We start from the raw sequence: 21,665 nt of genomic DNA, 5'->3' as shown, positions 1-21,665 counted from the left end.
ATCATGCTCCCAGAAGTCCTGTAGAGCTCAGAATTCATCCCAGGGAGGAGGAAGGGAATCAAACCAACACCGCGTCCAACAGAGCTGACCATCTTCCCTTCCCTTCCTCTCCTTCCTTCCTCTCTATCGAACGCCAGCTCTTCATCCTCCCTCTCAACCGTCACGCAGAGGAAGCCGTCCAAGACTTCGAAGATGCCGTCGGAATCCCTCACGTCCACCACGACTTCCCACCTCACGATCAAGGACTAGCAGAAGACGGTTCAGCTCCTCCTCCTCCTCCGATAGAGGCTGTCGCTCCTCCTCGTCCAGCCCTAGGAGAAAGACTCCCTGGAAGTGGATTGAAGGAGAAGGATAGTGGGAAGCACGGGCTCAGTAGATTCGACAAGAGGGACGATGGGTTCATGGTGGTTCCGGAGGAGGAGCTGGGGAGGGGAAGGCATCCAATTCGAGTTCTTATCGAGGTTCGTTCGCTTCCCTCGTTGCAGCTCCCTGCGAGCGTTAAGAGCTCATGGAATCGAGCTGATCGCATCTTACTGGTTGTATTGGTTGGGTCGAGTAGGAAGCTAGCGAGCTCGCTGCGAAGGAGAAGGCTCGGATACCAAAGACGTTCCAGGAGGCCGTCAACCTTTATCGAGAGCTCAACGACGCTTCACCTCCTGCTGGGTTTGACAAGTGGTATGTATGATCCTCGACTCGTGAATGGAGAGCTGTGATGATTCTGACTCCTCTCTTGCTTCCTTCGTTGGCTACAGGTTCGAGTGGTGTCAACAGAACGAGGTGGTTCCCTGGCCCCATCCAGCGGCCTACGAGTCGATCCTCCCTTACCTCTCCCTTCCTGGACCTGTTCTCGCTTCGAGACTTTCAAAGCTGGATGACCGGATCATGACGTCCATCTTTGACATCAAGTCAGTTCTTCCTTTTCTTCGGGAGAATGGGCGAACGAAGAAACTGACTCTCTCGACGCGTCCGCTTTCGTTCCTTCGTCTCGACCTCGCAGGGACGGAACTCTTACCAACCGTGGATCAGCCGGAGCCGGTCATTATCGAACAAAGTAAGCTTGCTTTGATTTCTCAATCGAACTGTTCGGGAGCGGGACTGACGTTGTTCGACTCGTTGCAGAGATCTCAACACCCTCCTCGCCTCCATTGTTCACCTCATCCCCGACATGTCCGTCTACTTCAACGTCGACGATTCACCAGCGCGCTCAGCAACCTATACTGTTCGCCAAAGATCGATTGCTTTGGCCAAGAGGGGAGAACGTGAGTTCAATTCTTCAACCTCGCTGTCGTTCTTCGAAGTCGAAACTGACGCGTCTTTTTTTTTCGCAGTCTGGTCGGAGGAGGAACAAGCTGCTATCGAGTCGAAGCAGAGTGCTTTCGGATGGTCGTTCCCTTGTCCACCTGATTCTGCCCTTGCGTTGCAAGGTGGCGTTCCTTTCCTTCCGGACGAGGACGGTGAGCTCTCCGTCTTCCCTCTCCACGCGTCTCGACATCTCTCGCTGAGCTTTTTCTTCCTTTTCTTCAATTAGACTCTGCTCCCAAGCAGTTCATCTGGTCTCCAGAGGCGGCTACAGATCATTGCGCTCACCCAGAGTACCAGGCGACTCACGGAACATACATCTTCGGACGACCCAACGCTCTCCCTTTGATCCCTCTCTTCACTCAGTCTACTGTTCGTCAGCTCCACTTCTTCCCTCCGATCCCTTCTCTAACTCTCCTCCTCTTACTCACACACATCTCTCTCTTTCTCTCTTCGCTTTTGCTGGCTACCATCAGACTTCCGCTCACATGGACGTCGTCTTCCCTTCGCTCGACATCATCAACAAGACGTCCGCTCTTATTCCCTATGCCGAGAAGGACAAGCACAAGGTCTTCTGGAGAGGATCAACTACTGGAACCTGGCATAGCAAGAAGTGGCCTTGGAAGACGTCGCATCGAGAACGACTTCATCTCCTCGCAAATGATCTCGACTCGGAGTTGAACGTCTTGGTGCCGAAGAGGTCTGGGAGGGGAGTAGAGAGGGAGATCATTGGGAGTGAGATTGCGAATAAGAGGTGGATGGATGTTGGGTTCTCGACGGGGCCGAGTCAATGCGACGAGGAAGATGGATCGGTGAGTGTGGCTCTCGACGCGTCTCACAGTCTTTCTCGATCCGGCAAAGTCGTTGCTGACTTGCCTCCTTCTTTCGTTCGATGTATCGCAGTGTGCCGAGATGGAGGAGATGTTTGAGTTTAAGGCGAGAGTAGAGGCTGATAAGGCTTCGAAGTACAGATATCTACTCGACGTGAGTCGATCCCTCGAACCATCGCCTCGAACCAACCCCCACCTTCTGACGCGTTTCTCTTTCCCCCTATTTTCATCTCAGGTCGACGGTAACGGATGGTCGGCTCGTTTCAGACGGCTTTTATCATCGGGAAGGTCTGTTGTCCCCCCTGCATCCATCCTTCTCAGTCGCGTCTCGTCGTCGAACCCGTCCTGACGTCCTCTCCTTCCTTCCTGCCCCTCCAGCGTGGTCTTCAAATCTACCGTCTATCGAGAATGGATCTCAAGCTCTCTCATCCCTTGGTATCACTACATCCCAGTTAGCGTCAGCTACTCGGACCTTTAGTGAGCTTTTCATCGCGTTTCTTTCTCTTCGGACGCGTCGGTTCGAAACCTGACTCGATTCTCTGCCTCTTCCTTCCCCCCAGCGACATCGCATCCTTCTTCGAGGGATCAGATACACAACCCGGAGAGCAGCATCTAGCAGAGGAGATTGGAGATCACGGAAGGAAGTTCGTGTTAGAACGGTGGGGGTGGAAGGACGTACAGGCATATGTGAGTCGACAGCTCTCTCTCCCTTTTCCTCCCCTCTCTTTCGGCTCCGAAACTAACTATGCTCTCTTGATCCAGGCTATTCTCGTACTCATGGAGTACAATAGAGCGATGTCGGAGGATAGAACGGCTTCGACATTCGCAGATCCATGATCTTTTCTCGTGCCTGGATCGGTCTTTCCGTTGCTTCAGCCTCAGCTGTCCGTTTCTCCTAGTCTCGAAAGCCATCCCTGTCGATGGGGGTTTCCAGACTAGCATCAGTCTTTCAGTTCGAGTTTCCTTCAAACCTGATCGATCCGCTTTCTACTCCCGTCTCCCCTCCGCCTCTCCTCCCCTTTTCACCCCCTGCATGCAAATCTCGCACTGCCCACCACCGTCTTTATTCTGAGTGGGAAGAGGAGAAGGCGGAGAGAGATTTGGAACTTGGGGAGGGAAGACTCAGGCGAACGGAGTGGACGACTGGACGACGTGATGCTTCACTCGTCGAGCTCCCGTTCATTTGACGTTCTTCCCATCTCTGAAGCTCTTAGAAGTTCGCAGATTTCGCGATCTAAAGACGTAAACTTGATACTAGAGAGTTCAGAAGCCATGAATCGTCTCCCTGCAAAAAATCGAGGGAAACGAGGGCGCGTCGCCAGCTCAGCCGCTGTTCTCTTCTCGTGCAGCCAGGGAAAAGCATAATATGTCTTCAAAATTGGCTGTCTAAACGACCCTAATTTCATTGTATCTGAACAGTAATACAGTCTAGCACAACGGGTGAACAGCATCCGTCCAGACGTTTTCGTCGAACGCGTCGTTCAGGCCGAAACTTCGAGCGGTCACTTTTTCTGACGGGAAGGGTCTCGTCTTTTCGAAGTAGCATTTTTAAATAGCGTCAGGTCCCGTGACATATTACATCTATCCTCGACAGATGATCTGGTTGAACGCAAATGATTTGGGCCATCGCGTTTGAGCAGCGTTGACTCAGGCGCGAAGTTTGAGTCGACGTTTTTCGCTTGGCGAAGGGCTTCTTACTACAGCATCTAGAGACTGAAAAAAGTATACGCTCTTGACGGGTACCAGTTGGCTGTGGGGGGAAAAGATCAGTCATAAGCAGACGATCTGAAGAAAGGGACGAAGGGGTTGTCTGCGCTCGTGCATCCCAAATCTACCGCATCCTGAACCTTCTCAGTAAACTTCACCAGGGAACCACACGACGGACGTAACCTATAGCTGTTTGCGTCGAAAGAATGCTCGAGGCATTCGCAGGCTCTTCACTTGATCGAAGGATCGAAAACCCGACGCGTCTCGAGCCTTTCTCTCGGCAGCTCGAACGAAAGAAAGCAAAACCAAGATCGATACAAATATAGAGGGAGAACCGCAGAAATGAAGGAAAACGAGACAGAAACGCAAAAGTATCCGAAAGACCAAGAAATAAAGAAGAGAGCGAGCGAACAGCGTAGCGAGAGAGAGAAACGAAACGAAACGAACAAGGGAGAGAAGAGAAGAGAGAAAAGAAAAGGAGAACCGTCCGAAATCTAGGCCTTCTTGTTTGCGGCAAGATTGAGAGTCTTTGAGATTGTCCCGAGAAGGTCCGCTCGTCGTACTGTGAGTGAGAAGGAAGGAACGGTCAGTTCGGAGTTGAAGAAGAGAGGGAAGAAGGACGAGGGAAGGGGAACGTACGAGGTTTGGTCACGTACTCGTCCTGTAGTTTCGAAGGAAGCGAGAGGTTAGGACGAGAAGGAGGGAGGCAAAGAAGGAGGCCAGAGCACTCACCATACCGGCCTCGAGGCACTTCTCACGATCTCCGAGCATGGCGTGAGCGGTGAGGGCGATGATCGGTGTCCGTTCGAGGGTTTCACCCTCCTCGATAACTCGGATCTGAGGAACGGAAGGAGAGGAAGTCAGCTGCTGCTCGACTGTCTCAAGTGGAAGAGACGACTCACCTGCTGAGTAGCCTCCTTACCGGAGCACACAGGCATACTGGGAAACGGACGAAGGTCAGCAACTCGACTTCAAAGGACAACGACGAACGAGAAGGAGACTCACGAAACGTCCATGAGAATCAGCTGGTACGGGTTCTTCGCAGCATGACGAGCTTTGAAGAGGTCGACGGCGATTTGACCACTACAAGAAGAGAAAGAAGAAGAAGACGTCAGATCTCGAAGGAGAGGGGAGAGGAGGAAGAAGACGAACTTGTCGGCGATCTCGACCTTGTGCCCACAGCCTTCCAGCAGTCGAACAGCGAGCTTCTGGTTGACCTTGTTGTCCTCGGCGAGCAGGATGTCGAGAAGAATGTCCTTGGTCTGCAGAGAAGAAGAATGAGACTCGTCAGCGGCGATGCGGAGTCGAAAAGAAAAGAGGGACGAGAACGAACCTGATCCGTTGGGAGAGCGGTGTGCGATTCGAGAGCAGGGAGAAGGGCGTTGAACCTGACGAAGAGAAATACGAGTCAGTCGAAGCAAGGCTGGGTTACGTATCGAAGAGCAGAAACACTCACAGCTCCTGCATGCTCGCCGGCGTCGTGCAATACGAAGTGATTCCCATGTCGAGGCAGCTCTTGACCGGTATAGGAGGAAGGATCTCGTCGTGGGATTGAGGAAGGTTGAGAAGACGGCGACGACTCTCGGGGAGATTGAAGAAGGGAGGAGGAGCGTTGTTGGAGCGAATGGTCTGAGAGAAACAAGTAAATACGCGTCTAATCAGCCCAGCCTTCGTTCTCGGTCCAATGGTTCAATAAAGGTGCACGTACGGGTGAAAGAAGAACGATGGGGATATAACGAAGGTGTTCGACCTCTCGGAGCTTCTCGGCGACGCTGAGGGTATCGACGATGACGGTATCGAAAGAAGGAGTGTTGTCTTCTGGTTTGGGAGCGACCCAGACCTCTTGAACCGACTTGATGACGATGGCCTTGAGGTTGAGCTGTTCGACAGCCTTGGGGACGTTGGTCTGATCTCCGAGGGTATCGATGATGAGGATGTATCGACCAGCCCATCTACAGGAGGAGAGGGGGAAAAAGAAGAGGGTGAGCAGCGAGCGACGAGACGAGGAACCAGAGGGGACTCACGGTGCAATCTTCTCCAGCATCGTTGGAGGAGCCATCTCGCTGATTTCAGCTCGAGTAGTCTGCGAAGGGAAGAGGAGGGGAAATGGGCCTTCAGAACAGAACGAGGGAACAGAGATCGAAGAAGGGAGGACAGGAGGACGAACAAAGTAGACTGAGACGAGGTGCGGGAGAGTTTCGAGGAGTCAGCGTCAGAAAAGGGCAAAGATAGGAGAATAGAAGGCGTACATTGACTTCCACGACCGTACTGGAGACGAGAGAACAGGCGAGAAGGTCGTCAGTTCAAGTTCAAGACCCTCGTCAATACGCGTCTCCAACTCACGTCACTGTTGACCCATAGCCGACCGTTCATCAACGAAACCAGCCGTTTCGAGATCGACAATCCCAATCCAGTTCCACCGTATTTCTGGAAGAGCAAAAGGAAGCTTTGATCAGCTCAAGTCGAGGTTGAAACGTCGAGAGAGAGAGAAAATGACCCACCCTCGTCGTCGAACTTCGGGAACGGGAAGGAAGCCAGAGTCAGCACTGAGAGTTCGAGGATGCAAAGAAAGAAGGGATGTGGACTCACCCATCAGCTTGAGCGAAGGTATCGAAGATAAGATCCAGCTTGTCCTGCTTGATTCCGATTCCAGTATCGGCGACACAGAACTCGATCTCGCTCACTCCATCCTCGATCTCGACCAGTCGACAGGTCAGAGCGACTTGACCCTTGGTAGTGAACTGTGTTTTCAATCAAGGAGCGAAACGTCAGCCTACGTTCCGTCGTGTTCGAGAGAGGAAAGGAGGGAGAAAGAATGAACCTTGACCGCGTTTCCGACGAGATTGGTGATGACCTGCCTGAGCCTCAGAGGATCTCCCGTAAGCTGATCTGGGATCCGAGGATCGACGTCGTAGATGAGATCGAGCTTGTTCTGGGCAGCCTTGACGCAGAGAGTCTTGAGGACTCCAAAGACGGAGGATCGGAACGAGAACGAGATCTGTTCCATCGTCATTCGACCGGCTTCGACTGAAGACGACGAGGAAGGAGAGGACGTCAGTCAGGTGTGAGTCGGCAGATGAACAGAGGATAGTATGAACTGACTCTTGGAGATATCGAGAATGTCGTCGATGATGGTGAGCAAAGAGCTGGCGAGGGTCGAGACGATCATGAGGTTCTCTCGCTGTTGACGAGTGAGCTCGCTCTCGAGGGTGAGGATGGTCATTCCTGTTGACAAGAAGACGAATAAGGTCAGCTCAGATCGAAGCCTGACAAAGGGGGACAGAACGAACCGATGATTCCGTTCATGGGCGTTCTTCGAGAGAAAGGGAAGGAAGAAAAAGGTCAGTTCCGAGAGGAGACGCGCCTCGTTCGAACCTCTTACTCACCGAATCTCGTCTGGAAGAACATCGAAAGGAAACAAGGCGATCAGTTCAGGTCCGGATAGGCAGACGAGCGTAGAAGCTCGAACTCACGAGACATGTTGGCCAGGAACTCGGACTTCGATCTGTTGGCCAACTCGGCGGCGATACGAGCGGCAGTGTTCGATTGAATCGACTCCCTCAGGTTGAACACCATTTGGTTGATCTTGGTCTTGAGGGAATCCATCTCTCCACTGGCCTCGACCGTGATGAACTCGGTGTAGTCTCCGTCGGTGGCGGCGGCCGAGATCTGAGCGAACGCTCGGACTTGGGAGGTGAGATCTAGGACGAGACGAAGGAGAGAGGTCAGCTCGAGTCAAGAGGGTATGAGGAAAGAAAGAGGACGAACTCTGAGCCATGGTGTTGACATTCGATCTGAGGGAGGAGTGAGGGGTCATTTCAGTTCTTGAGGTGAGAAGGGAGGAAAGACGAGCTCACGTTATCTCCTGCCACGTTCCCTCGACGTCCTGAACCTTCGCCTGAGCTCCGAGCTTTCCCTCCGTTCCGACCTGACGAGCAACGAAGATGACCTCGGAAGCGAAGATGGCGAGGGAGTCGATCATGCCGTTGATTGTGTTGACCAAGTTGAGCATCTCTCCCTGAACGGCGACTCCGACGACCTTGATGGTGAGGTCTCCTCGAGCCTGGAAAGAAGAGGTCGAGATAATAGAGTGAGCTTCAGTGACGAGAGAGTGATAGGAAGAGAATGAGCAAACGTACGACGGCAGTCTATAGAAGAATGAGGGAAGAAGATAGATAGGTCAGAACGCAGAGTCGGAAGCGACGGAGAGACGAACGAGGAGAACGTACAGTAGCATGAGCGATCGTTCGCACTTGGACAGTCAAATTGGCAGCCATGATGTTGACCTAATACAAAGCGAGCAGCACGTCGGTGTCAGCAGCTTGCCTCCCGAACAAAACGCCGAGGAAAGGTCGAGCTTACATTGTCCGTCAGATCCTTCCACGTTCCACTAACTCCATCGACTCGAGCCTGCCCACCGAGTTGACCGTACGTTCCGACCTCCTTGGCTACTCTCGTCACCTCCGACGAAAAGTTGTTGAGACTCTCCACCATGTTGTTGACGGTGTTCTGCGGAAACGAAACGACGGGCTCAGCCAAACGAGCGCGTCGAAGGAAAGGATAAGCTGGAGAAACGAGACGAACCTTGAGCTGAAGAATCTCTCCCTGGGCATCGACGGTGATGGATTTCGAGAGATCTCCGGCTGCGACGGCGGTGGTGCTGAGAGGAAAGGGAACGGAAAGGAGGTCAAGACGCGTCGAGGAGTGGATCGAGAGATTGCCAAATGAAGACTCACACGACAGCAATAGATCGTACTTGAGTCGTAAGATTCAGAGCCTGTAGTTCAAGAATCGGGTCAGCATGATGAGAAGGGACCGAACGAGGAAGCAAGAATAACGAACCATCAAGTTGACATTGTCCGTCAAAGCCTGCGAAGGAAAGGAGGAAGCTCGAGTCAGCAACACTTTCAACGAGCGTTCGGACGGAGAGGGACGAACCTTCCAAACTCCCTCAACATTATGAACCACAGCCTAGGATAAACGAAGGGACAAGTCAGCTCGTTCGAGATCTCGACTCGAAAGAATGAACGAATCGAAACGAAACGAACCTGTCCTCCAAGTTTACCCTCCGTTCCTACCTCGAGCGACACACGAGTAACCTCTTGAGCGAGCGTCGTAAGTTGACCCACCATCTCGTTCACTGTTGAAGGCAAATAAACGAGTCAGCCGCGTGCATAAAAAGAAGAAAAGAGACGCGGACGAACCTGTAAGTTTCAGATCCAGAATCTCTCCTTGAACATCAACGCTGACAACTCGTGTAAGATCTCCTCGAGCGACGGATTTGGTCTGAATGAGGACGAAGAGATGAAAGATCGGGTCAGCTCTGGCTTGAAACGGGAGAGGAAAGGAAGAGACGAGACTCACGACCAGGGCGATCTCTCGGACTTGGTTCGTCAAGTTGGCGGCCATTTTCTGCGATATCGCCAAGAAGGAGCATCAGCACAGGTTTTTAAAACTGCAAAAGAGAGTGCCGAGCTCACGTTGACGTTCGTTGTGAGATCTGCGAGGCAAGGGGAAGCGTCAGTCACGGTTTGATCGATTCAAGCTCTGGGAGAAAACGAAAGTCTCACCGAGCCAGGTGCCCTCTACTCCCTCGACGACGGCTTGACCTCCGAGCTGTGGTTAAAAATATTGCAGTGAGGTTCAGCAGTCAAAAGAGACTCGCGAAGAGGAAAGAAAGACGCGTCGAACTGACCTGTCCGTACGTTCCGACTTCCAATGCGACTCGAGTGACTTCCCGAGCGAAGGTGGTGAGTTGAGCAACCATCTGAGAAGAAGAGAGGGTGTTCGGTCAAAGGACTGTCGATTTAGATCGAAAGAGACGAGCGGAGGACTCACGGAGTTGACCTGAACGAGAGGGTAAGGAGGGAAAGGAAACGTAAGCTCGAGGCTCCTTCTTTTCGACGAGGGAACGAATAAAACTCACCGTCTCCTTCAACGTAGCCATCTCTCCCTCGACCTCGATATCAATAGTCATCGTGAGATCACCCTGCACGATCCAAACACCAAACAAAACTCAATCAGCATCCGGCTTCTCGAGCTCGAAAAATGAAGTCGAACGAACCTTCGCAACAGCCGTAGTAACACCAGCGATAGATCTGACCTGAGCCGTAAGATTGGCACACATTTGATTGACCTGTTTCGAATCCAGAAAATCACGAATCAGTCCATGCTCGAAGGGCAAGAGAGAAAAGAAACGCGACTGACGTTCAGCGTGAGCTCCTTCCAAACTCCCTCGACTCCGTAGACGACAGCTTGTCCACCTTCAAGACGCAATCGAGAAAAGGTTAGTCATGCTTCGGAGTGATACGGACGAGGAAGGGACGAACCAAGTTTCCCTTGCGATCCCACTTCCAACGAAACCCTCGAAACCTCGTCGGCCAGCGTACGAAGTTGCAGCACCTTCGTTTAGCCGGCAAAGACAGGTCAGCTTCGGTTCGAAGAGTGCGAAGATGAGTTGAGAGAGATGCTCACCATGTTATTAACCGTGATCTTGAGTTCTAGTATCTCTCCCTGAGCGTCGACGTCGATAGTTTGCGAGAGATCTGGACGGGAACGACGCGATCAGATCTTTGTCTTCTCGCACGGTCTGATAGGAAACGGATGAAGAGAGACTCACCTCCGAGAGCAACAGCCTACATGGGAGGAGATAAAGGAAAGAATGAACGGAACGAGCTCAGCACACGAGCAGAAGGAGGGACGTGAACCGAACGAGACAAGACCAACCTTGGTGACCTTAGCGATAGCTCGTACTTGAGACGTCAGATTGGCAGCAAGTTTGTTGACGACCGAGGTGAGTTCTCTCCATGTTCCCTGGACATCCTCTACGACGGCTTGTCTGTTCGAAGCAAAGGCAAAGGGAAGGGAAGGGGAGGACGTGATCAGCTTGGAGAAGAGGGAGAGCTCGTTCTGATTCGCCGAGATGGGAGACGAGGACATGCCCTCCGAGTTTTCTGTAGATTCCAGAAGGTTCAAACAGTGGTCAGTTCTTGTTCGAGATACATAGAGGGCTAGGAAAGCACTCACCCTTCCGTTCCGACTTCAAGACTAACACGTTCGACCTCAACCGCGAAGAGAGCGAGTCGATCCACCTGGATTCTCAAACCAGACGTCAGCAATCCGAGCTCTCTCCTTCCTTCCTTCCTTCCTTCCTCGTTCGTCTCTGGCTGCTCACCATGGTGTTGATGATATCCTTGAGCTCAATCATGACCACTCCTTCAACGGGGACGATGATCTTCTGGGTCAAATCTAGCAAACAAAGGACGGAGGTTTGAAGCGTTGTCTCAGCTTTCTCTTTTTTGTCAACAGCTGAGGAAGTGGGAGAGGGTACATACCTCCAGCAGCTACGGCCTATAGAGGGTCGAAGAGGACGAGAGAGAAGGAGGAGGAGGTTAGCTCTCGAGCTCAAAGACGAACCGGAACGACACCCTTCCTTCCCTCCTCCTTCCTTCCCCCCTGAGCTGAGAGACAGCGATGCCAGCACATCCTTCTCTTGATGCTCTCTCTCTCTCTCCCTCAGTTATCCTCCTATACATCGAGCCGAAGAGCAAGCACTCACCTTGCAAACTCTGGCTACGTCCTGAACCTGAGCCTTGAGCAACCTGAGCTCTTCCAAAGCACTCAACCCGCTCTCAAACACCTCCGAGTTGATGTTGCCACCCGCTGTCAAGATGCTCACTCCCGCTCCAGGAGTGTACATGCTCGATGCTAACGGGTGCGACGAAGTGACGAGGTTCTGGTGACGATCCGGGAAGGAGGTGATGGGAGGAGTGATCTCGGGCGTGCCGAGTCTTCCTCCTTCCGAGGGTGAGCTGTACTGCTGCTGCTGAGTCTGCTGAACGTGATGGAGGATGGATTCCGACGAGTGAAGACGAAGAGCGAGCGATTGGAGGTGGGATTCAATCGCGTCCGTTGTGGAAGATCGTCCACGTCCGTCGAAGGAAGGCAACGGAGGAGGAGTCGAAGCGGGCGAAGGGAGAGTGGTAGAGGACGATGGATTAGAAGACGAGGTATTGTTGTTGTTGTTATCGATTGATTTCAAGAGTTGTAAGAGATGATTGAGGAATTCATCCGTCGGAGGAAGGGGGAGGAGGGAGGAGGAATCCATCCGGAGCTGAGGAGCAACGAGGGGAGGAGGAGAATGAAAGCTGCGAGGACTACAACAACAACCAAGGAAGAGAGAGAGAGAGAGAGAGGAGAAGTATACAACAGCAGAGTTAGCACTCTGAGTAAAAGAGCCAGCCAGCAAAAACGAAACGAAACGAAAGAAGGAGCGGAGGGTGCTCTCTGCTGGATCTCGTTGTATCCTTGAATGCCCTAGTCCAATCTGGCTCCTAAACACTCACCGTTTACTAGTCCTATCCTTCAAGGGTCTCAAGTTTGCCCGGTTGGGGAGAACAGCAACAAAGCGTGCTGAAGGGGAAAGGGGAGGGAATGGAAGTTGGGAGAGAGGAAGGTGTTTGGTCTTTCTTCTGCGCCCTGGCTTGTCCGTTTGCCCTGAGAGAGCCTTGTTTTCTCTGCTATCTCTTCCAGTGAAAGATAAACGAGAAAGCATAGAGAAGAAGGAAAACGAAAAATAAATCGAGAGAGGAGATCATCGTCAACGAAAAAAAAGAAAGCTTCTTCTCCTCGCCCCCTCCCAACCCACAACTCCGCCCTCCTCTGATCGCGTCCAAATCCATCCCGCGACCATTCTCCACGAAAACACTACTAGAGACCCATCGGCTGCTGCCAAAGAACAAAGGCATTGACGAAAAGATAGTTCGAGAACTACGAACAGATGAAGCGAAGCAGGAGTAACAAAAACTAAACGAGTTCAAACCGATCCTCCGCTCTCCGTCTTCGACGTCTGTTCTTCAACCCCAAGGGTTCACTCTCGCTCCTCCTGCTGCTCCAAAACCTCCGTACGTCTGCTGAATTCCCAAAGGGAACATCTGCTGCTGCTGTCCCAGTCCAGGAGGTGCGGAGGGAGGAGGAGCTGCGAACTGTTGTTGCTGCTGGCTCCAAGGTTGCTGCTGCTGGCCGAAGGACGACGAGGGAGAGTGACGAGGCTGTTGAAGGCCTTGGAAGCCGTGAAGGGGAGAGGTGGAAGGAGGAGGAGGAGTGGAGTAGGATTGGAAACCTCCCGAGGGAGCGAGACCTTGGGGTCGGTACGTCGAAGAGGGATTTCCGTTGGTCGATGGAAGTCCCGGGTAGAGGTTCGGCTGGTAGTTGTTGTAGGATGGGTAGGCGGATTGCTGCTGCTGCTGATACTGCTGAGGGGGAAGGGAGGGTTGCTGCTGATACTGGGTTTGGTGAGAGGGAGAGGAAGGGTATCCGTTCGAGGGAAAGCCGTTCGAGGGAGGAGGACCGTTGTTGAATCGAAGTTCGGGCGATGGATAGTTCTGGTGTTGAGGAGCCGACGAAGAAGAGTTGAACTGGTTGTTCTGAACAGCTCCTGGGCCTCCGATAAAGCCTCCTCCTCCTCCCTCCTGCATCCTTCCTCCTCCCTCGTTCGACGCGAACGACCCCCAGTTCCCTGACGCAGCTCTCGACGGCTCTCCGAAGGCTGCTGGTGCTGGTGCTCCTCCTCCTGAGCCTCCTCCTACGACGGGTGATCCCCAAATCGAGCTGATGTTGGAGTTGAGGTTCGATCCGAAGAGGAGGTTCGACGAGCGGGACCCTTCTCGTTGAAGGTTCGACGAAGCGGGAGACGAAGACGACGACGACGACGACATTTGCTGGAGAAGATCATGAGCGGTGAGACCACTGGAGGTAGGAGGAGAGCGAGGAGCGGCGATGGGAGTGGTAGGTTTCGGGGGTAGGAGACCACTTGCGAAGGGACTGGAGACGTGAGAGGAGAGTCAGCGACGCGTCGATATCGAGGAGAGGCGAGGAAGGCGGCACATCGATTACTTACCTTGTCGGACCAGCAGTAACTGTATCTCGTCTTCCAACAGGAGCAGGCCAAACAATCCTTTCATCCTCGTCCTCGTCCTGGAAGTCTCCTCGACTTCCGTTCTGTGCGAACTCGTCCTCCTCTCCCAAAGCCGACTCTCCATCGTCCAACGCTGCTCGCATGGCTCGATTGACTGGATCGTCTTCCGTTTCCGTGCTGACTGAGGCGAGCTCGAGGTCGTGTTCGAGGGCCGAAGCGTGAGAACCTGAGTCGGCGTCGTCGAGAGCTGCTTCCCCCTCCTCGGTTTCCTCCTCCTCCTGTTCCTCGTCGACGATGTTGGGGGGTTGATGAGACTCGACCAAGGGAGGTTGCTCGACGATGGCGGGTTCGATGAAGGGAGTGGGTTCGGGGGAGGGAGTCGGTTCGGATGCGACCTTGGTGGGAAGAATGGGAGCTCGGAGGGAGGCTGGAGGAGGAGAGGAGGGAGAAGAGACGGGAGTTTCTTCCGAGAGGTCGACGAGTGGTTCTGGAACGGTAGTTCGAGCATCCTCTTCCACCACCTTCTCCTCGTTCATCGCTTTCTCCTTCTCCTTCTCCGACTCTCGTTCCTCCTCTGGAGTCTTCCTCAGCACGAACCTCCCTCCGTTCAACGACACCCCAGCACGACGAGCTCCCTCCTCCCCGCTCGCCAATCCCTTCCCGTCCTTCTCCAGATCCCAGATCCTCATCAGCATCTCCTCGTTCGGATGCAAGCCTCCTCCGCCTTCTTCCCTCTTCGCAACTCCCTTGACGAGCACGAGTCTCGCACCCGTCCAGTTCTCTCCCATCCTCTTCCCGAGAGGGCCGTACCCCTTCATCTCGAGATCTTCCTCGAGCGGGCCGACGAGCGCTTGGAGGTCCGCGAAGGGGAAAGCGACGAAGAGGGCGTTGAGGAGGGTGGAGTAGGACGTCCAGAGGTGGTGAATTTTGGGAGGGATGGCGGAGGAAGACGCGTTGGCGTGGTTGTGGGAGGAAGACGAGGAGGAGGTGGAAGGATAAGACGGTGGGGACTGAGAGGTTAGAGAGAGGTATCCGGCGTGGGCGATGAGCCATTTGGAGACGATTCGGAGGGTAGGAAGAGCTCGTCGAAGGACGGCAGTGAGATGTTGGGAGGATTTGTCGAGGTTGGCCGATCTCGACGCGTTCGTCGCGTCTTCTCCCTCGCCACCAGCTTCTGCGTCCCCAACCACCGATCCCTTCTCCAACAACTCTTTCTGCTCCCTCGACAAGGTCTCCTTGATCTCTGATGTCGCCACTTCGAGCAGCGTAGAGACCAGATCGAGGACGTGTTCGAGGACGGGAGCTTCGACATTGATCTTGGATCGAGCGTGATCCTTGTCTGATCTCGGGACTGGTCGAGAGAAGAGGCCGTCCCAGTGACTTGAGATGGGTAGGACGATGGTTCGCAGGATGGTGTCGACGGCGAGGGATCGAGAGACGAGGAGGGTACGAAAGAGGGAGAGGACGACGGCGGATTGATGGGAGAATCGGCTAAAGGGAAGCGAAAACAAATCAAGGAGTCAATTCAAAGCCTCAAGCGACGCTCCGATGGGGCAAACATCTTGGACTCACCCAGACTTCAAGGTAAACATCGCCTGCAACAAGACGACCTCCTTCTTCAACCTCTTCTCCTCGACGACTCCACCTCCAACAACGACGTCCGCACCTCTCCCAGCAGTCTTCCAGGCATCCAGGGGTCTCCTGAGCGTACTCTGTAGGTTTCCTCGGGCGGTGACGAACGGGTCTGGGATGGAGAGAGCTCGGAGGTAGAAGTAGGTTGCAGAGAAGGGGTCGCGGACGTAGGTTGAGATGACGGCGAGTTGGTTGAAGGGATTTCCTGCGAGAAGGGAAGCAAAGCCGAGTCTTCGGTTAGGAGAGATATACAGATGAACGGAATGACGCCGAAGCAGAGGGGGACAGGAAGGGGAGAAGGGAAGAGCGGAACGACGTGAGCTCGATCTCAAACTCACCATTCTCAGGCATCAACTCCCTAGCTCTCGCGTACACCTCTCTAGCCCTCTCGAACCTCTTCTCCTCAGGAACAACACTCTTCCCATTTTCTAATCTTCCCTTCCGCTCCCTCTCCCTCTCGCTATACATCTCCCTGTACCTCTCAAGATCACCCAAGCACACGAGCAGCTTCGTGACCACCTTCCGACCTAGAAGAGCTCTCGCACCCACTCCAGAACCTGCCATACTCGCTCCCGCATCCGCTCCTTCCGTGAGAAGAGCGTCGACCTCGTTTCCCTCGGCTACGACGATGCCCAACGAGCTCAAGAACGGTCTCGCTTCTTCGACTCCGAGCGACCTCACGAACCGACCTGCGAGAGTCGAGTAAAAGGCGATTTCGGCAGAGAGGAAGGCTCTGAACTTGGTGAGCTGCTTCCTGAGTTCGACGGGACGAGCTCCAGCTGGGAGATGGTGTCGAGCAGAGGAAGGGACGGTGGGAGGAGGAGCTCGACCTGGCCTTGAAGAGGAGGACGGCGGTGGAGGAGGGTTGGAGAGAGCGGTGATTTTAGCTCGATGAAGAGCGATGATGGCGTGGGTGGTTTGGATCCATAATCCTTCGACGTGAAGGAGGAGAGAAGGGTGAGGGGTGGGTGATGGCTCGAGGGAGGTGAGGGAGGAGGAAGAAGGGTGAGGATGATGGGAGAAGAGGAGAGTTTGGTAGCGACGACGGAGACTGTCGAACATGAATCAAAAAGCAGAGAGTGGTGTTAGCCCTCTGCGAGCAAGCTAACCGTCCCGGGTAGAGGTAGAAGGAGAGCGAGAGGCCAGAAGGAAGAAGGAGGGATGAGCTTGGGAAGAGAGCTGAAGAACTCACTTTTGCCTCTGGAACTCGACGTCTGGGTCAGAAAGAGGTTTAGTTTCCAGAGCTTTGGTGAGACCCAAGTTGAGTCCTTTGATGTCCCTGCGAGAAGCAACCCGGAGAGCGAAAGGGAAGGAGAGAAGGTCAGCTCGAAGAGATGGGTGTGTTTTGAGCTCAATCGAGAGCAGCTCCTTCTTTTCCTCCTTGTCTCCAAGCTACTATGCCGAGGAATAAGAAGCATCCAGGAAGGAGAGAAAAAGCTCTCATGAGCACCGAACTCACCTAATGATCTGAGAAGTGTCTGCACTGGACGAAGAAGAGCTCTGAAGAGGCCTCGTCTTCGCAACGACCGGAGTCTCTGTTCCCTTCGCTGCTGCTGATGGAGGCATCGATGGACGATATGGTGGTTCTGAGAAGAGTCTTGACGTGTGTATGGACTCCTTCCACTAGAGCATTGCTCTTCAACGAGAAGAAAGAAGAGAAGGGGAGGAGGCGATGGTGGAGGGTTGAGGAGACTCGAATGAGGTCGGAGATCTCGAAGAGACGTCAACTCGTCGCGATGGAAGCCGAATACATTCGGTTTATCAGGCAAAGGGAGAAACAACAAGGGTATGATAGAAGAGAGAAGAAGAAGGCAGGGGTATGAAAAACGAAGAGAAAATCGTGGACGAGAAAAGAGGAGATGAGTGAAGTCCGAGTCGAGACAAGTCGAATCGCTTAGTACTCTGAGAAGGGAGGAAAAGACGGAGGTCAGCATGGGAAGAGCAGGGAAGATAGTTCGTGCTCGCATCAACTCACTGTAACGAGTCGAGTAATCTGAGGACAAGAGAAAGGAGGAAAACGAGAAGGGGAGGTCAGCGTCGTCTCGTCTCGATCTGTTCTCTTTCCAGTCGAAGCTCGTCTAGACTCACCCTTGGGAGCAACGACCAAACCACGACCCTTCGAAGCACCACGGTAAACGGTTTCGATGAGATCGATCAGCTCCTGCTTGTCGGAAACAGCCCAGGTGCTGTTGAAAGAGGAGAAAACAGAGGTCAGTTCAGCGTCGTGGTCGAGGAGCAGAAAGGAGGGAACGTACATCTTGTTGTTGTTTCCCGTCGACAAATCGATCATGATGTGCTTGTTTCTGTAGGATAAAATATGAGACGTCAGTACGAGAGACGAGGGCTCAGGGAGAGGAGAGAGACGACAAACCTGTAGAAGAACATGGTCGTGCAAGGATCGTAGACTTTCAGCCAGCGCCGAGAAGCAAATGAGCATGGTCAGCTTGGGGATACAGAGGACAGCCAGAGGAACAGTATGGACTCACTCTCGTACATCTAGGTTGAGAAAAGAGCGAGCACGAGCGAAACAAGTCAGCTCTCTTCTCTTTCGCTGGAGTGGTGGAGGAAGGGATCTCGAGCTCACCTTGTTGAAGTCTGGGACCTTGGTGATATCAACCAAGTAGATAACAGCAAAGTTCTGAACCTTCTCTTGAACCGAGTAGAGAGTCTCGTCCATCTTCATGCAGGTGGGGTCCCAATCGTTTCCTGAAAGCAGGGAGGGGAGGAAGGGAAGGGAAGGAGGGTGAGCTCGACTCGTTCGACAGACACCTCCCTACAAGCCTCCAGGAAGAGACTGAGACTCACCAAACCGCAAGATGACTACTCGATCCTCTTCCGACAAGATGGCCTCTGTTTGTTTCGAAGAAAGAAGCCCTGGGTCAGTCTACGGAAGGAAAAGAGGGGAGAGAAGTGGAGGTCGCGGTGGGAGGGACTGACGGTCAACGTGCCTGTACGAGCGAAGGAAGAGCCGGATCAGTATGATTCTTTCAGGTAAGTGAGCTCGAAGGTACGCACCAGGCCGTTTGGAGATGGGTCATGAAGTACGACATGTTGTTGAAGCGTTCCTCGGTGGAGAGAGAGTGGGTGTTAGAAGTGGCCTCGCCCGAATTCGACCTCACTTCTCAACTCTCCTTCCCTTCCTTTCAGCTCCAAACGACGACCCAACCCACTTCTCGACTTTCCTTCTATCCCTACCATGTCGTCCGTAGACATTAACCTGTCGAATCAAGTCTTCGATCTCATCTTCCACCCTACTCGCAACACTCTCTACGCCGCTCTCCTCACAGGAGAGGTCAAGGTCAGCTCGCACTCTCCCAATTCCTTCCTTCCCTCCCTGGTTTCCGAGCTCACTCCTTCTCCTTCCTTTCCACTTTCAGGCTTTCAACTACGACCTCGAGGGAGAGGAGATCACCTACGAGGAGGTCTTCTCGGCTGTTCCATCAAAGAAGAGTTGTAGAGGTCTCGCTTTGGGAGAGGGAGGAGAGCAGCTTTTTGCCGTCGGGAAGGAGAGGAACTTGAGGTTAGTCCAACTCACGTTTAGGCTCGTTTCCACGAGAGCGCTAGATTAGGAGGGTTACAGTGTTGCGTCTGCTTCAGATCTTGCTCTCTGGTGGAAGAGGGAAGGAGCTAGAGGGTCGAGAATGGCGGGTCCAAGGGAAGGGCGAGCTCAACCTCCCTTCCCTTTGACTTTTGTTTTGGAGCTCTATGGCTTCTTCCAAGAGCCTCATCTCCGATTTAGCTTCGTAATCTGGACATCATAGGCGCCTCGCATCTCCTAGTCTTGATTCATCCCGCTTCATGCACTTCATCCTCAGCTTCGACGATTTCACCCGTGCGACGCCGCGCTCACACCCTCTCCTTCTCTCATCCCGCTTTGTTTCCTCAGCGTTATCGACACAGCAACCGGAACCATCATCTCGAACATCGCCAACGCTCACGAGTAAGTCCCTTGTCGTACTTTAGACATATCTCCTCAGAGCTTGCTTCCGCCTCGTCCCCATAGGCTCGTTCTGACCTTCTTCCTCTCCCTCTCGTTCCTCTTCACAGCGGAGCTATCAACCGAGTTGCCTACCTTACCTCAACATGCCTGGTGACAGGAGACGATGACGGAGTCGTGAAAGTAAGCTTCGTCTCTGCTTCATGTCTTCTCGCTCGAGGGACAAAGTGAGCCCAAGCTTCGACGCGTCGAGCTGACCCTTTCCCCTCTCTTGTCGATTGATCAGCTCTGGGATCCTCGAATCAAACCTGCAGGACCTACAGCAGTCAAGTCGTATAACCATCACTGGGACTACATCACCGATTTCCATTTCTTCGAAGACAAGAAGCAGTTGATTACCACTTCGTGAGTCCGTCGTTCTCCCCGCCTCCTTCGTCTTCCTCAAAGCCCGAAGTCACCCCAAGGACTCCAAGGATACTCCTCAGGATGACTTGATGTTATTCACCAAAAAGACCTTGACCGAAGAAACATCGAACTGACCCACCACTCTCTCGCTTTCCCGCGTTCCCCCAGCGGAGACGCGACTCTTTCAGTCATCGACATCCGAAGCTCGAAACCTACCCCACTGAGCGTTTCCGAGAGTCAAGACGACGAACTGCTGAGTTGTGTGGCTATCAAGAGGTACGTCCGACCTTCCTCCATACCCTCGCCTCCTCGAAAACAAAACCACGCTCAAACTGACGTTTCGACTTCTCTCTTCTTCCCTCCTTTCCAGCGGAACCAAGGTTCTCACGGGTTCATCCATGGGTATCTTGTCAGTTTGGGATCGTTCGAAAGGGTTCGGAGATTGTGTGGATCGTATACCTGGGTGAGTCAAGCTCTCCTGCTCTCCTTGCGTCCTTCGTGTCTTTCTCTCGCCGACTGACTCTCCCTCTTTTCTTCTCTCTTGTGTAACCGACAGGCACCCTCATTCGATAGAAACGATCGTCCCTCTCTCGGACGACGTCGTTGCTACTGGTTCCTCGGACGGGATGGTCAGGATTGTCTCGATTCTGCCGAATAAACTGAGTGAGTCCATCTTGCTCTCGCCTCAACGTCTCGTCGCCAATGTTCTCGAGACGACCTCCACGTCACTCAGCTCACTGACTCATCTCTCTTCTCAACCGCCCATCAGTGGGAGTCATCACCCATCACAACGATTTCCCCATCGAACGACTCGCCCTCTCCCACGACAAGGCCATCCTCGGTTCCGCTTCCCACGACGAATGCGTCAAGCTCACCGACGTCCGAGATATCTTTGACGACTCCGATGACGAGGATGATTCGGACGCGTCGGGTGATGGTGCTGATTCGGACGTCGAGATGGGAGGAGCTGCTGCTGCTGGACTGGACGAGGACTCGGACGAGGATATGGCTGGGGACGCTGAGGACGGAAGCGAGAGTGAAAAGGCGGAGGACGAAGAGGAGGAGCCTGAGGAGGTGGTGGTGGTGAAGAAGGGGAGAGAGAAGCGGAAGGAGAAGAGGCCTGCGAATCGAGAGGAGGAGGAGAGGAACGCCAGAGGAGCTTTCTTCGAAGATATGTAAGGCTCTTCCTGCCTCTTTTGGGACCTGTTGGACGCGTCGAGAAGATCGAGGAGGAGGGGGAGGAAAGGAAGAAAGGAGGCTCGACGCGTGCGCAAGGGGAACAAGTCAAGCACTCCGATGATCTCCTATCGCTCTTCTTTCCTCGCAGGTTTGCCGTACTTCGTATCGAGAGCCACATTATCTTTGCTTTACTCTACTCCTCAGAGAGCTGAACCATCGAAGAACTGGAGAAACTTCGCGAGAGAAGGGCTGACGTCGAGTTTCGTCCCACTCCTCCGTCTTCTTCCCTCCATCGTTCGTCGGGCCTGAGGATTCCCAAAGAGATCGAGGATGTTTCTTCACTCGTGGTCTCTCTTGTCGATCCTGCTTCCTCGATCCCCAGAAGGCCCGCCTTGGGAGGTCTCGAAAAACCTCGTCTGCCGCTCGAACCAAACATCTTTTTTGCCCTCCTCCAAGGATCGAGAGAGTTCTCACCTTCTCCGCCTTTGGTCCTTTTGCATTACAGCCTTTGCGCCAAACTCGGAGCTCTGCAGCGAGGGAAGAAAAGCACGACGAGAGTTTCTCTGTTCATTTTCTCTCAGTGAGAAGGGATGCGTGAAAGTTTCAAGGATGGAAAAGTTTTTGCGCGGCCGTGACGGTGAGTTTTGAGAGACGAACGAAGGAAAGTGCCGATTTCGCCTTTCTCCTTCTGACCTCGACCCTCTCCCTTCCCTCTCCCTCCCTCTTACATCCACTCTTCACCCTCCTCTACCCTTCTACT

General features: G+C 53.5%; 6 protein-coding genes across 6 annotated transcripts; 3 read left to right on the top strand and 3 right to left on the bottom strand.

Annotated features, from left to right (window-relative positions):
* Nucleotides 1-3: 3 nt before the first annotated feature.
* Nucleotides 4-2,966, top strand: BDY24DRAFT_414117 (glycosyl transferase family 90-domain-containing protein; the record flags this gene model as incomplete). The annotated part of the gene is made up of 14 exons (XM_076643268.1): nucleotides 4-15; nucleotides 138-461; nucleotides 560-675; nucleotides 753-905; nucleotides 998-1,051; nucleotides 1,120-1,259; nucleotides 1,329-1,454; nucleotides 1,529-1,671; nucleotides 1,776-2,111; nucleotides 2,203-2,283; nucleotides 2,365-2,417; nucleotides 2,508-2,606; nucleotides 2,690-2,816; nucleotides 2,892-2,966. 14 exons carry the CDS (start codon nucleotides 4-6, stop codon nucleotides 2,964-2,966), a joined length of 1,839 nt encoding a protein of 612 aa, XP_076498090.1.
* A 1,165-nt stretch (nucleotides 2,967-4,131) lies between these two features.
* BDY24DRAFT_385043 (HAMP TYPE histidine kinase) lies at nucleotides 4,132-12,283 on the bottom strand. Its single transcript, XM_076639906.1, has 49 exons — nucleotides 12,182-12,283; nucleotides 11,395-11,992; nucleotides 11,171-11,186; nucleotides 11,011-11,084; nucleotides 10,863-10,927; nucleotides 10,778-10,789; nucleotides 10,563-10,674; nucleotides 10,456-10,471; nucleotides 10,311-10,381; nucleotides 10,166-10,238; nucleotides 10,044-10,099; nucleotides 9,901-9,972; nucleotides 9,763-9,825; nucleotides 9,675-9,683; nucleotides 9,532-9,603; nucleotides 9,407-9,452; nucleotides 9,317-9,336; nucleotides 9,201-9,248; nucleotides 9,041-9,122; nucleotides 8,885-8,976; nucleotides 8,775-8,807; nucleotides 8,679-8,705; nucleotides 8,573-8,613; nucleotides 8,421-8,496; nucleotides 8,199-8,345; nucleotides 8,066-8,122; nucleotides 7,976-7,984; nucleotides 7,694-7,899; nucleotides 7,605-7,630; nucleotides 7,310-7,537; nucleotides 7,223-7,232; nucleotides 7,127-7,149; nucleotides 6,939-7,061; nucleotides 6,658-6,863; nucleotides 6,426-6,577; nucleotides 6,338-6,350; nucleotides 6,180-6,263; nucleotides 6,086-6,104; nucleotides 6,004-6,011; nucleotides 5,861-5,919; nucleotides 5,545-5,788; nucleotides 5,293-5,465; nucleotides 5,170-5,224; nucleotides 4,989-5,098; nucleotides 4,842-4,919; nucleotides 4,739-4,775; nucleotides 4,569-4,673; nucleotides 4,476-4,497; nucleotides 4,132-4,398 (listed from the first exon to the last, which is right to left on the bottom strand). The coding sequence occupies exons 2-49, from the start codon at nucleotides 11,941-11,943 to the stop codon at nucleotides 4,331-4,333; spliced, it is 3,987 nt and encodes a 1,328-aa protein (XP_076498089.1). The 5' UTR covers nucleotides 11,944-11,992; nucleotides 12,182-12,283; the 3' UTR covers nucleotides 4,132-4,330.
* An 85-nt stretch (nucleotides 12,284-12,368) lies between these two features.
* BDY24DRAFT_22367 (uncharacterized protein) lies at nucleotides 12,369-17,284 on the bottom strand. The gene is made up of 6 exons (XM_076636576.1): nucleotides 16,844-17,284; nucleotides 16,577-16,663; nucleotides 15,723-16,435; nucleotides 15,325-15,589; nucleotides 13,735-15,243; nucleotides 12,369-13,658 (listed from the first exon to the last, which is right to left on the bottom strand). Exons 1-6 carry the CDS (start codon nucleotides 16,948-16,950, stop codon nucleotides 12,692-12,694), a joined length of 3,648 nt encoding a protein of 1,215 aa, XP_076498088.1. The 5' UTR covers nucleotides 16,951-17,284; the 3' UTR covers nucleotides 12,369-12,691.
* Nucleotides 17,115-18,500, bottom strand: DIB1 (U4/U6-U5 snRNP complex subunit DIB1). Its single transcript, XM_076636569.1, has 10 exons — nucleotides 18,400-18,500; nucleotides 18,322-18,332; nucleotides 18,190-18,234; nucleotides 17,969-18,090; nucleotides 17,871-17,880; nucleotides 17,756-17,789; nucleotides 17,640-17,687; nucleotides 17,473-17,570; nucleotides 17,360-17,377; nucleotides 17,115-17,286 (listed from the first exon to the last, which is right to left on the bottom strand). The coding sequence occupies exons 1-10, from the start codon at nucleotides 18,432-18,434 to the stop codon at nucleotides 17,279-17,281; spliced, it is 429 nt and encodes a 142-aa protein (XP_076498087.1). The 5' UTR covers nucleotides 18,435-18,500; the 3' UTR covers nucleotides 17,115-17,278.
* BDY24DRAFT_385031 (WD40 repeat domain-containing protein) lies at nucleotides 18,495-21,189 on the top strand. Its single transcript, XM_076639905.1, has 9 exons — nucleotides 18,495-18,682; nucleotides 18,762-18,904; nucleotides 19,271-19,324; nucleotides 19,432-19,504; nucleotides 19,608-19,726; nucleotides 19,895-20,002; nucleotides 20,097-20,189; nucleotides 20,283-20,389; nucleotides 20,496-21,189. Exons 1-9 carry the CDS (start codon nucleotides 18,581-18,583, stop codon nucleotides 20,903-20,905), a joined length of 1,209 nt encoding a protein of 402 aa, XP_076498086.1. The 5' UTR covers nucleotides 18,495-18,580; the 3' UTR covers nucleotides 20,906-21,189.
* BDY24DRAFT_385029 (uncharacterized protein) lies at nucleotides 21,171-21,560 on the top strand. The gene has a single exon (XM_076639904.1). The coding sequence runs from the start codon at nucleotides 21,236-21,238 to the stop codon at nucleotides 21,551-21,553; it is 318 nt and encodes a 105-aa protein (XP_076498085.1). The 5' UTR covers nucleotides 21,171-21,235; the 3' UTR covers nucleotides 21,554-21,560.
* The last annotated feature ends 105 nt before the right edge of the window (nucleotides 21,561-21,665 follow it).

This window comes from Mrakia frigida (genome assembly GCF_051309035.1).
Source record: "Mrakia frigida strain ATCC 22029 unplaced genomic scaffold BDY24scaffold_10, whole genome shotgun sequence".
Lineage (NCBI taxonomy): Eukaryota > Fungi > Basidiomycota > Tremellomycetes > Cystofilobasidiales > Mrakiaceae > Mrakia > Mrakia frigida.
Note: the sequence above shows the minus strand (reverse complement) of the source record. Positions and strands in the feature narration are given on the sequence as shown.